Source organism: Carcharhinus amblyrhynchos, chromosome 12, assembly GCF_965287045.1.
Source record: "Carcharhinus amblyrhynchos chromosome 12, sCarAmb.v2.hapA, whole genome shotgun sequence".
Lineage (NCBI taxonomy): Eukaryota > Metazoa > Chordata > Chondrichthyes > Carcharhiniformes > Carcharhinidae > Carcharhinus > Carcharhinus amblyrhynchos.
This window is the reverse complement of record NC_137335.1, coordinates 19,442,919-19,455,859: the sequence shown is the minus strand read 5'-3', so window position 1 is coordinate 19,455,859 and position 12,941 is coordinate 19,442,919. Positions and strand designations below refer to the sequence as shown.

The following is a 12,941-nucleotide window of genomic DNA, read 5'->3' as shown; positions in this document are numbered from 1 at the left end:
TCCTCTGTCACCATGGCCTGGGTAGCATCTGATTCCTTGGTAAAGATATGCAAAGTATTCATTGAACATCTTAGCCATTCATACCCCTTACTTCTATTTGTAAACCCCTGTTAGGTCCCTAATAGGTTCTATTCCATTTACCACCCGATTACTATTTATGTGCCTATAGAAGACTTTGTGATTCCCCTTTATGTTGGTTGCCAGTCTTTTCTCATAATCCCTCTTTGCTTATCTTAAACTTTCACTTCCCCTCTGAACCTTCTGTAATGAGCCTGGTTCTCAACTGTATTTTTTTCCCTGACACCTGCTATGAGCACACATTTTCTTCTTTATCTTGATTTCTATTTTTTCATTCAGGGGACTCTGAATTTGTTTGCCTTACCTTTCCCTTTTGAGGGCGTACACTTTGATTGTATCCAAACCATTTCTTTTTTTCAAGTTAGCCTATTATTCAGCCATAGTTTTTTTTCCTGCTGACCTAGTTCAGTTCTTGCACCATTGAAGTCAGCTCTCTTCCAGTTAATTATTCTTACCGTGAATTGTCAATTGGTTTTTTCTAACATCATCCTAAATCTTATGATACAACGATCACTCTCTCTTGATACTTGATTTAACAGGCCCACCTCATTTCTGAGAACCAGCTCCAGCACTGCTTCCGTTCTTGTTGGACTGAACACGTGCTGATGTAGAAAATTCTCCTGAACGTTATACACTTGCCCCTCTGCCCTCTATACTACCTCTAAGCCAGTCTATATTTGAGTAATTTTAAGTCCTGTCTTATAACTACTCAGTAATGTTTGCACCTGTCTGTAATTTCCCTGCAGATTTCTTCCTTCATGTCCTTCCCACTCGCTGATAGTGTGTGGACTACACCAAGCAATGTGTTTGCACCTATTTTGTTCCTTAGCTCTAGACAAATTGATTCTGTCCTTGAACACTCTGGAACATCCTCTTTCTACAGTACTGCAATGCTCTCCTTAATCAATGCTGCCACTCCATCACAGACTTTCCCCTTTATTCTTTCCTCCCCTCCCTCCATCTTCCCTACTACCAAATCCCTCTTCCATTTTTCTCTGAATTTGTTTATAAACTATTTAATCTGTAACTTCTCCCAGTTCTGAGATGTTAAATTTGTTTCTCTGTTGTCAGATGTTGGCTGACCGGCTGAGTATTCCAGCAATTTCTGTTTCATTTCAATGGATCTATTCCAAGCTTTTCTAATACCCCATCATTACCTTTCTGAGGCAGTTATCACGAGACAAACAAGAGCAAACTAGCACCACTTTTTGCTATATTGGTACCTTCCTTCAGTGACAAAACTGAAATTGAGAGCTCAGTAGATGTGGATACTGATCCTGCATTTTGTCACTGTGCCACTTTGTGTTACTGCTCAAATGGACCACTCTTAAGATTTTTTTAAAAATGTGTATTCATTAAAAATAATACTTCATGCAAATAGGGCAGCATATTCTTGGTAAAATAGCACTGCTAAGGTCCTTTATGACCAACATATTTTTTAAAAGTTTATTTATTAGTGTCATAAGTAGGCTTACATTAACACTGCAGTGACGTTACTGTGAAAATCCCCTAGTCGCCACACTTCTGTGCTTGTTCAGGTACACTGAGGAAGAATTTAGCATGGACAATGTACCTAACCAATGCATATTTCGGACTGTGGAAGAAAACCGGAGCACCAGAGGAAACCCATGCAGACACGGGGAGAACATGCAGACTCCATACAGACAGTGACCTAATCTGGGAATCGAATCTGGGTCCCTGGCACTGTGAAACATCAGTGCTAACCACTGTGCCATCATGCCACCCTCTCAATAACCTACTGCAAAGTCCTTTTGGGATTTGATCCAACCCATTGAGTTGTAACATGGCAACTGTCAATAATAGGTAATGCAAATGTCAAACACAAAGTTTGGAACAAGAGAATGTGATTGTTTGAATGACACATATGAGGCTATTGTGTCATTGCTGTTATAGAAATGTGCAGCGACCTTTTTGTTACTACAGCAGAGTTAAACCATACAAAGACTGTGTGCAGTAACCTTTGGAACACCTGAACACAAACCTCCATATAATTTCAAATTCTCAAATTGATAATTGATAAATTCCAGTTTTAGTTGTGAGATACATGAATTTTCTTGCTGATTATGCAATCTCCTGGTTTATTTCTGGCAAGATTTCCCATTTCATGAGTTACAGAGCATATTCATCAGCAAACTATTAAAATAAATATACCCTCTAATATGTTTTTGACGTTCACAATTTTGAGTGTGGTAAAACTGTTGTTTACTACAACAATGTTTCTAACTCAGATATGTTATTTCGTATCAGTATAGTTCTTTTAATGATTAGTCACAGCTAGTGAACTTCGTGTTTACATTATGAGGATATGTACTTCTTTTCTGTTATATTAAGCAATTATATCATATTTGTATTCTCAAAACTTACATATTCCTTGTGAGGCAGTTTAAAGGATTTTTATGTATCCCAAAATAAATACAAGAATTGTTACTATAATGTAACTGTGTTATTACTGAAGTAAACTTCTGAGCACTTTGATACTTAATTTGGTGACTGAAGGGAATAAAAACAATTGTAAATGGTTGCTTTTTAGAAATCTGAAATTCTTTATAACTGGTAAGAATTCTTAATCAGTCCACAGTGAAAATGGAAAAATCTGACTTTTTGATATAGGATCAAAGCCCACTTGTAATAGAAGCTAATTATGATAATATTGCTGCTATAAGTAAATCTTTACCAAGCCCCAGGGTACTCTTGTCTTTATGCTGGTGTTAGCCATTCCTGCTATATTACAACTTCCTTTGAACAAATTCCACTCCAACTGTTACAAGCTGAAACTAACCAGTATGGAATTCACTTTTCATGCAACGTCTCTGTGAAGTTTGAACTTTGTTCTCAAGATGTTTTGTAATTAGAAGTTAGCCAGGTTAGCCCTTCAAAAAGTCCATCTCCAGTGGTCGCTGACGAAGGCTGAACATACCAGTTGCGATCTCGTATTCTAGTTAGGCCCAGTTTCTCTTGGATCTCATGGGGTTTCATGGCATCAGGCAAGTCTTGCTTGTTTGCAAAGATCAGGATAATGGCATCACGCATTTCTCTGTCATTTATGATGCGGTAGAGCTCTTGCCTGGCTTCATCAAGGCGGTCTCTATCGGCACAGTCTACCACAAAGATCAATCCCTGGGTGCCTGTGTAATAGTGCCTCCAAAGAGGTCGAATCTTTTCCTGACCTCCTACATCCCAGACACTGAACCGGACCTTCCTGTAAGTCACTGTCTCCACATTAAAGCCTACAGTCGGGATAGTACTGACAGGCTGTCCCAGTTTGAGTTTGTACAATACCGTAGTCTTCCCAGCTGCATCCAGGCCTAGCATCAGAATTCGCATTTCTTTGTTTCCAAAAATCTTCGACAGGAATTTCCCCATTTTTAAATCAATGTTTCCAGAAACAATATTGAATGTAAACTCTGTAAACTTTACCAGTGTCTGCTCATCCAGATTACCTTGAAGAACTGTTAATCGCTAGTCCTGTCTGAAGTATTTCAGAAAAAAAAGCTCACAGGAGTTGAATGATAACCTACTGGAAGGGAAGTAGCACCAAAGTGAGGTCTCTCACTATTCTGCCAGTTTCTTCTTGCTTGAGCAGTTCAGATCAAATGCTAACAAAAAAAAGGCTTTCCTCCTGACTCAACAGTTCAGACTGCAGTAGGAAATCTCTACTTTGGAAAGGAAGTTGATCAGCTTCCGAAATTCTTCAGCTCACTGTAATTGAGCGATTTTTCAGTTTGTATGTTAAATGGCCCCAAGTTAACTGTACGGATTATCAGAAAAGTGTAGAGTGAAACAGATTTGAAACAACCCCTTCATTTTCTTCTTCCATTTGGTAGCATTAAGGCAGTGCTCAGGCCTATAAACGCCATCTGCTGGAGGAGATATACAATTACAGTAAAATCCTTATTATCCAGCATGCATGAACCCCGGTTCATCAGAAATGCCAGTTTTTGGAATATGGTTGCAATACCTGTAACATGAATTAATATTCAAGTACTCAGGAAGTAAAGTATTTTTTTAACTTCTAATTTTCAACAATACATTAAAACCAAATAAAGTACCAAATAATATGAATCATAGAATCCTACAGAAGAAGGGCATTCAGCCCATTGAGTGCACCAACCACAATCCCACACAGATCCCCATACATTTACCCTATCTAGTCCCCCTAGGGGGGACACTAAGGGGCAATTTAGCATGGCAAATCCACCTAACCCGCACATCTTTGGACTGTGGAAGGAAACTGGAGTACCTGGTGGAAACCCATTCAGACATGGCGAGAACATGCAAACTCTACATAGTGACCCAAGCCAAGAATCAAACCCAGGTTCCTGGTGCTGTGAGGCAGCAGTGCTAACAATTGTGTCACTATGCTGCCCTTTAATGGTTCCAGATAATTTTGTATTGCTTCTGATCAGTAAAGTGATGGTTCATTATTAGGGGAATTTCAGAAATTCTGGTTAATAGAGTGCGAACACTCTAACACAAAATTGACCATATTTTCTTTACTCTTCATTGCATCTAATCTGTTTAACAAAATATAACAATGGCGATACAATTTCAATCAACAGACATTGATATAAATTAAAAGCATTCTTATAAAATAAACTCTTATTTAAGATAATTCCAACAAAGATTTCTGTAGTTCCTTTTTCAAAATTAACTTTATTCATAAGGTAAAGGTACATTACATAACAGTTCAAATTTGACATTACAAAGTGCAAAACAGTTTATTTCAATAAGTATGTGAGGTGCCTCATTAACCTTTTAATTACAGGTTATCTTTACAAGGTACGTTTTATATTTTATGTCAAATGTTCTCTGGTGCATATAGTCCAAGGGGTTACACATGTTTTCCAACCCCTTGGTGTACTATTCAGTCTTTGCATGTCAAGTTTTACTACATCCTTCAGCATGCAGTCCTGGACCTTTGAATGTCTCAGCCTGCAACACTCGGTTGTCAATAATTCTTTGCACTGAAAGGCAAGCAGGTTTCAGGCAGATCAGAGTATCTTTCATTGAATTGATGATCCTCCAACAGCAGATAGTGATTATCTTAGCATGGATCCCTGGAAACAACCTGTGTAATGCAGAGTAGTATATTAGGGGGCTTGAGGTGAACCTCCACAAAAACCACTGCTGTTCTTTCCAGATCAGCTTTGTAAAAGTACATTCCAGAAGAAAGTGACAGCCCCTCCCTCACCGCAGCTGCCTTGAAGGCGATGTGCAGACGTGGTAAGACTCCAGACACGCAGGAAACTTCTGACATGGAAGGCCCTTCTCGCCACCAGCCAAGTTACATTTTGATGCTGGCTTGTACGTTCTGGTGATGAAGCAATCCTCATATAAAGTATTGTTGTCAAGAAAGGATTATTGAAACTCATTTCTTTGATACCCTAGTAGCCCCAATCTAGCTATCAACTTCATTTTGAACCCCTTTGTTTATACGAATTTGCCTGGCAAATTATTTCAAAACTTAACCTCTGATTTTTTTTCTCTGATAGTTTTTTCTGATATAATATCCATTTGAACATGCTCTTTTTGTTGAATTAAATTTATGTCTGTTGGTTCTACTCAACTTAATTTGAAACAATCTTCATTTAACTTGTCAATACTATTTCAGAAATCTTTTTTATGCTCTGTTTCTCTGACTTTTCCTCGTGGTTCGCTCTCTTTTCATTTGAGATTATTCTTGCTGTGAGATTCTGCACTCTCCCATTGCTTTCATGGACTTCTGTGGTTTGGTGACCAGAATTGGTCACAGTACTCCAGTGCATTGATGAGGGAGTGTTGTACTGTCGAGGGTGAGATTTTAAACTGTGCTCTTGGATGGATGCGAAAGATTCCATGGTACTATTTAAAAAAAAACAGGAAACTTCTCCTGGTTTCCTGGACAATATTCAATTTTCAACCAATATCACAAAAAACAAAATATTTGGTCAGTTATTTTGTTGCTATTTGTGGGACTTTACTGAGTGTAAATTAGTTGCTCCATTTCCCCAGAAACTTAAGTAGAAAATGAACTAAATATATGTGTCATTACAATTAAATATTCATATTCAGGTATAATAATTATGTTCCCGTGTGTTCTAAATATGTACCTACTCCATTTTTTATTTTAAAATGTAAAATTTTGAAACCATGCAATGAGACAAATCATACTGCCACTTAATGATCAGACGTGGATTAATGATTAAATTTTCCATTCAAAGCTACTGTACAAAGGCAATGAACAAGGACTTCACAGGTTTTGGGGAAAATCAGCTACACTCTGGCTATAATGTAACCAGTGACAAATTTGTGTTGGATGCAATGTGACCAATGGGAACAAGATGTAAGGGTCAGCTGACCCAGTAAAACATGGAATCAATCACTGATGTAATAGTCAGCTGACCAACTGATTCACTATAAATAAGAAACTTTACAATTGTGGGAAGCTTGGAGTGGCTCAGGGCGAGGCTCCAATTTTGGAGTAATGATGTTTCTTTATTAAACGCTTTCTTTGATTTATAAGTTAGATTAAGTTTTATTGTTGTTTCATTTGCTGCATTTTGAAGAGTTCCTTCTGAAGAAATATCCAGCAAACCCTCACATCTCCTACTGGCCAAAAGTTATGTGTCATGTACAGATAACTGGGAGATGGTTCCCATCAGGATTTTGCCAAAATGGAGGCATTAGGAACATGCGAAATAGGAGCAGGAATAGATCATTTGGTCACTTGATCCTGCTTTGCCAATCAATTAGAATATGGTACTCAAGACCACTGGGAGTAGTTGAAGTGGACTGTATTGATGTGTTTAAGGGGAAGGTAGATAAGCGTAAAAGGCAGAAGTTACGATGAGTAAAAGGCTTGAATGGAACATGTCTACATTGCAGCGGTGACTACACTTGGAAAACCTTTCATTGGCTGGAAGGCACTTTTGAGATTTCCTGAGGTTGTGGAAATTACTTCTTTAAAAAGAGAACATTATTGTGTTTCATCCATGAAGCATACAAACAATAACAGTTCAGTTTTTTGTCTTTGAAAGGAATCAAGCCTTTAAAAAAAATCAACATTTTTACGGAGTGAAAAATATATGCTTTTTATTTATAGTAGAAGTAGAAAATGCTGGAAAAGTTCAGGTCTGACAGCGTCTGTGGAGAGAGAAATAGAGTTAACATTTTGAAGCTGTGTGACTTTTTCAGAACTAGAAAGAGGGAGAAATATAAACACAAAATGCTGGAAAGTCTTTTTGTTTCAGATTCCAGCATCTGCTGTATTTTGCTTTTAGCAGAGGGAGAAATATGATGGATTACATAATGTATCAGAGGGGATGGAGCAGACTAGAAGGTCAATGATAGGTGGGAGCTAGGAGAGATTGTATCAAAGGTGTGTAGGGCGTGAGGCAAAGGAAGCGTTAATGGCAATGTGAAGGGCTATAGAAGATGCTGATAGTGGCATAATGGAAAGATAGCAGAATGCATTAATAGGAAACAAGGTCAATGCTCAGTGAAGGCAAAAACTAAAGAATAAGTGACAGATGGCTTAGTGGGGGCAGAGGAGTTTTGCATTGGGACAACAAACGTTTTGGATAAAAGTTGTCAAAATGGATGAGAAAGGTCACAGTCTAAAGTTGTTGAACTCAGTGTTCAGTCCCAAGGGCTGTAATGTGCCTAACCAGAAGATGAGGTACTCCTCCTCCAGTTTCATTGGGCTTTACTAGAATGTTGCAGCAGGCCGAGGACGGATATGTCATGAGAGCAAAATAGTGAGTTGAAATGGCAAGCAACAGAAAGATTGGGGTCATGCTTGCAGATTGAGCAAAGGCGATACACAAAGTGGTCATCCAATCTGTGTTTGGTCTCCCCAGTGTAGAGGGTACAATATTGGAAGTAGTGAATACACAAGACAAAATTGAAGGAGGTGCAAGTGAAATGTTACTTTACCAGAAAGGAATTTTTGGGGTCTTGAATAGTGAGGAGGTAAAGGGGCAGATGTTGCACCTTTTGTGATTGTAGGGGAGGATGCTGTGGGGAGGGGAATGGGGAGTTGGGTGTGATGAAGGTGTGGACCAGGGTATCACAGGGAGAGCAGCTCCTGTGGAATGCTGATGAGTGGACCAGGGGTGAGGGGAAGATGTGCTTCATGGAGGCATAATGCTGGATTTAGTGGAGGATGAGCCTTTAAATGCAGAGACTGGTGGAGTGGAAAGTGAGGACAGCGGGGGGGGCATCATGGAGCAGACTAGAAGATCAGTGATAGGTGGCAGCTAGGAGAGATTGCAACAAAGATGTGTAGAGCATGAGACAGAGGAAGCATTAATGGCAGTGTGAAGGGGAGGGGAAGGAATGAGGGTTGAGGTGCAGGAAATGGGTCACTCCCAGTCGAGTACCTTGTCAACCAGGGGCAGGGGAACCTCCATTAAGGAAAAAGGTAAGCATGTCAGAAATGCAATCTTCAAAGGTGGCATCAATGGATCAGATGAGACAGAGGTGAAAAAACTGGGAGAATGTGATGCAGTCCTTACAGGAAACGGGGTATTAGGAGCTGTGGACGAGGCAGCTGTGGGAGTTGGTGGGCCTGTAATGAATATTGATGGTCAGCATATCACTGGAAATGGAGACAGGTAAAGAAAAGAAAGTGTCAGAAATGTACCATGTGAAGGGTGGAAATTGGTAGTGAAAATCAATAATTTTTTCCAGATCCAGACAAGAACATGAAGTGGCATCTATACAGTCATAACTGTAACGGAAAGAGTGTAATGGGAGTGGGTCTGAGTAGGACTAAAATAAGGAATGCTTTGATTTATAATTGTATTGGTTTGATCTTAAAAACTTAGCTTTTCCTGAACTGATACACAACCATAGATTATAAGTAAAGGGAGATGTACATAAAAGGAAGTGTGAGGGAGTCTTTATTGATGGGTTGTGGGTTTTTTTGGGCAGTTGCCAAAGCCTACTGGAGTTCTGGCGCAAGTGCAAAGAGCAGCAGGGGGTTCCACTGAAAATACAGAGAAAAGCAGAGGTATGGGCTTCTTTCCATTTTGTCTTTGAAAACAGCTTTGGAGACTTCAAGCTGAGACCATGATTTACATTGCGTTTGGTTCTGAGGACAGGCGCAAACCAGCAGCCCTAGGCTTTGCCTCAGAATGAAAGCTGAAGGGCTCACCCATCCTGACAGCAGTGCTAATGTGCGAAGGTTGGCATGAAAAGAACAACCACCAGACTGGGATTCAACATGAAAGGTGTCTCACTTTGGCAGAAAGTGGGGAGCAGTCAGCGAGGCGGATCAGCTTCATGCAGCTGAAGTACAGCCATTACTGCGATGCTGCTAAGAGGGCTGAAGCTCAGAGATGTCCTGGGAGCCAATAGTAGTTCCATGTTGATAGGGCCTGGGACTCGAGGAAGCCCAGGAACAGTGTTGCTCAGTGTGGAAAGGGAGATTCAAGCTTGGAGAAACATAGGGACATTACCATCTTAGTGAAGCTGGCTGTTGGGCAAAGTTTAAAGTTTATTTATCAGTATCACAAGTAGGCTTACATTCACACGGCAATGAAGTTACTGTGAAATTCCCCAGTCGCCACATTCTAGCGCCTGTTCGGGTACATGGGGAGAATTTAGCACGGCCAGTGCACATAACCAGCACGTCTTTCAAATTGTGGGAGGAAACTCAAGCCCCGGAGGAAATCCATACAGACACAGAGAGAATGTGCAGACTCCGCACAAACAGTGACCCAAGCTGGGAATCGCATCCCAGTCCCTGGCACTGTAAGGTAGCAGTGCTAACCACTGTGCCATCATAAACTTGGAAACAGTTGTGCTCTTCTCACAGTATTAGACAGCTGTAATCATGGTAGTGGTTCAATGTCGGCGCACTCTCAAAGACCCAGTCGGACTCAATTTCAGGAGCAGAGATTGAGCAATTGAAAATGAGCAGTGATTAGGGTGGTCAGAGTTGAAGCAGCTGTTGAGAGAAATCAGAAGCTATATCCTCACAAGAGAGGAACTTAAATCCCTCAAGTTTAAAGGATTTTGTGACTCTGCTGCCTTGGTGCATTGCTGAGAAATTCATGGGGTCTACCATATAATGTGCAGTTTGTGGTTTGTTCATCAACCACAACTTCCCTGTTAATGCATGGTTATCTCATGTTAATTTTAATGTTAGAATACAAGATAGATAGTGTTGGCATTTTGCTTTGCTGAATTTTAATTTGATTTATTATTGTCACATGTATTAGTATACAGTGAAAAGTTTTGTTTCTTGTTACTTTTGTATAGGAAAATTTATTCTATTTGATTAAAACCCGTGGAGTGACTTCCATCTCTTACTAGCTGGGATTTCAAATTATGTCTATTTTACAATAAAAGTTGGTTGTCCCTAATCATAACAAAATTGGGAATCTGGCCTGGGATCATAACAAAAGATGTTTTTAAAAAGTAACTGCTGGAAATCTGAAACTAAAATGAGAAATATCAGGAAATGCAGGTTGAGCAGGATCTAAAAGAGGCTAATTTTTCAGATTGCATATTAATCATAATTAATTATAAAGGAAATAATTCAAAGATCTCTTGTTTCTAAACTAGGTACATTTTGACTAAATATTTCAAATTTTTGGAGAAAAAATTAAGAATGGATTGATTGCCTATTGAGCGTGATTGACTGGCATCCTTCAATAATGCTCACCTAATTTATCAAGTGAGTTGCCGCACTACTGCTTCCTCGCAGCTATTACCTTACTCAGTATAAATTAGAGATTGAATCTAGGAAGTGGCTAATCTAGGTCAGGGAACAGTAGAGATGGTACAATTAGTTTGGTTTCACCAAGATTTTGTTCCTTTTATGAACAATAATTGCAAAGCCATTGACTTTAATAAATAGCCTTTACTTAACTCTGCGTACAGTATGAAATATATCCTTTAGATCAATTTATTGCATAAAATCCCATCTACCATGTTAAAACTCTCAGTTGAAAGAATTACTTTGTGGTGATTTTAAAAATATATATGCTGGTCAATGGGAGATGAAGAATGGCCAGTGATGGTCATAAGATCACAACACAGAACGTGAGAAATGCCACTTAGTCCATTATAATTAATTCATTCAGAATGATCTATGTTTTTCCCTTTCTGACATTCAAAGTTGTGCTCAGAGAAGTGATAGCTGTGTGTAGAAATGCGGATCTTGTAAAATGTTAGTTAAAGTACATGTAAGGCCAAACAGACCAGGCGATGCGTTATGCTGAGAGACATTCCAGCCAAAAGAGCAGAACAATTGTAGAGAAAAGGTAGGATCCAAATTTTGCAGATGACATTCAAAGGAAAAGGATTGCCCAGCATGGGGAATGCAGTGTTTTAACAGCAAGAAGCCCCAATCATTTTGCATACAAGTGTTTGGCTAGAAAAAAACAAAACAAGTCTATAGAGATGGCCACTGGAAAGATATCAACAGAAGAGTTTGATGAAGTAATATACACAGTAAAACAAGTTAGTTTGGTCAAGTCTGTAAGTGATGCATGGTTTGTGATTGTTACAATGATGATGGCAGAAGGAGAATATCAAGTGAATGAGTGCCAGGTAGACACTCATGCAACATCATGACCTTCACAGACTTGTGTGAAGTGGCTGAACATGGCATTGAAGCCCTCAAAAATAAGGCTGAAGCTATATGATGGCACAATACCCATTGGCAAGAAGGAAGATCTAGGGTTCCATATCATGCATGGGACACAACAGCCACAAATCGCAGCTGAAGCAAGTTTAAAGCTTGAACTGGTAACCCTGAATGTATGAACAGAGATGTACAAGGTGTTAGAACACACAAAATCATTGACTGCCAAACAGATTTGTCATGATGTGGAGGGTGATATGTGCCTTTGTGAACTAAATCCCAAAGGGAAACTTGGCAAGCTACCACAATGATTTTCACTTTGTATTTTATTACAAGAAGATACAAGTGCTAAACTGAGAAGTTAAAAATTCCAATAATACTTTTGGAGATTTTAAATTGTAAGTTAAAACATTTATTAACAAAAGGAAACTTCACATACAAGATTATGTTTACACAATTAAAAATTAGTCTTACCAAACATTTCCCCAATAGATTCTTTCTTGGTTAGACTGAAAGATAAGCACACCTTTAGGCAACTTTCCTTTTAGAAACTTAAGCTATGAAAAAAATTCCAGTAATGTTACCACAAGATAGGACCCAGTGTTGGTATAGGAATGATATGTTACAGGATTTCTCACTCTCACTCGACTGTGGAAACCCAAGGCTTTAAATAAAAGCCTTATTTCTGGAACGTACAGACAATTCTCTGGGGTGGCTGCAGACTGTTTTACTTTGCTTCTTTTCACAGCTCTGACCCAGCACACTCTGGGATCTTACCTGGATGTGTATTGTTTCCTCTTTTATCTTTAAAAACCATTGTTCACAACATTTCTCCAAACTTAGAACTTCTTCAAAATATAAAAATCCTTCATGTTCTCTATTGCTTCCACTCTTGAATCAAATAAATCTTAATAACCTTTCCCAAGTTTCTTAAGACATTTTCTTTAAGTTGTAAATCCTTTTAGTTCCCTTTGAAAGTTAACAATTAAAAATCCAAATTCTCACTTGCCTCTTAAAGCAAATTTCTACCCAAATTGTGTTTACTGGTAGAACATCCACTTGGTCCTATTCACTTCAAATGCCTGTTTTTCATACCTAGCCTCTTCTGATGGCCTCGTTTCCATATACAGTCCCCATCTTAATTAAATTATTCACACACACAAAATTTCCATAAGCCAACACAATATCTTTAAATATTGAAATGATATTTCTAGCATAGATCCTAGAGGAGTACAAGATGAGTTTACAGAGTTGGAATGTCGATGTC

General features: G+C 39.0%; 1 protein-coding gene across 1 annotated transcript; it reads right to left on the bottom strand.

Annotated features, from left to right (window-relative positions):
- Positions 1 to 1,616: 1,616 nt before the first annotated feature.
- LOC145350825 (ADP-ribosylation factor 6-like) lies at positions 1,617 to 4,006 on the bottom strand. Its single transcript, XM_080200163.1, has one exon. It carries the CDS (start codon positions 3,460 to 3,462, stop codon positions 2,932 to 2,934), a length of 531 nt encoding a protein of 176 aa, XP_080056289.1. The 5' UTR covers positions 3,463 to 4,006; the 3' UTR covers positions 1,617 to 2,931.
- Between the last annotated feature and the right edge of the window lie 8,935 nt (positions 4,007 to 12,941).

Bases quoted from the DNA above. Each gene is read 5' to 3' on its own strand.
- LOC145350825 (XM_080200163.1), bottom strand. From the start codon at position 3,462: ATGGGGAAATTCCTGTCGAAGATTTTTGGAAACAAAGAAATGCGAATT.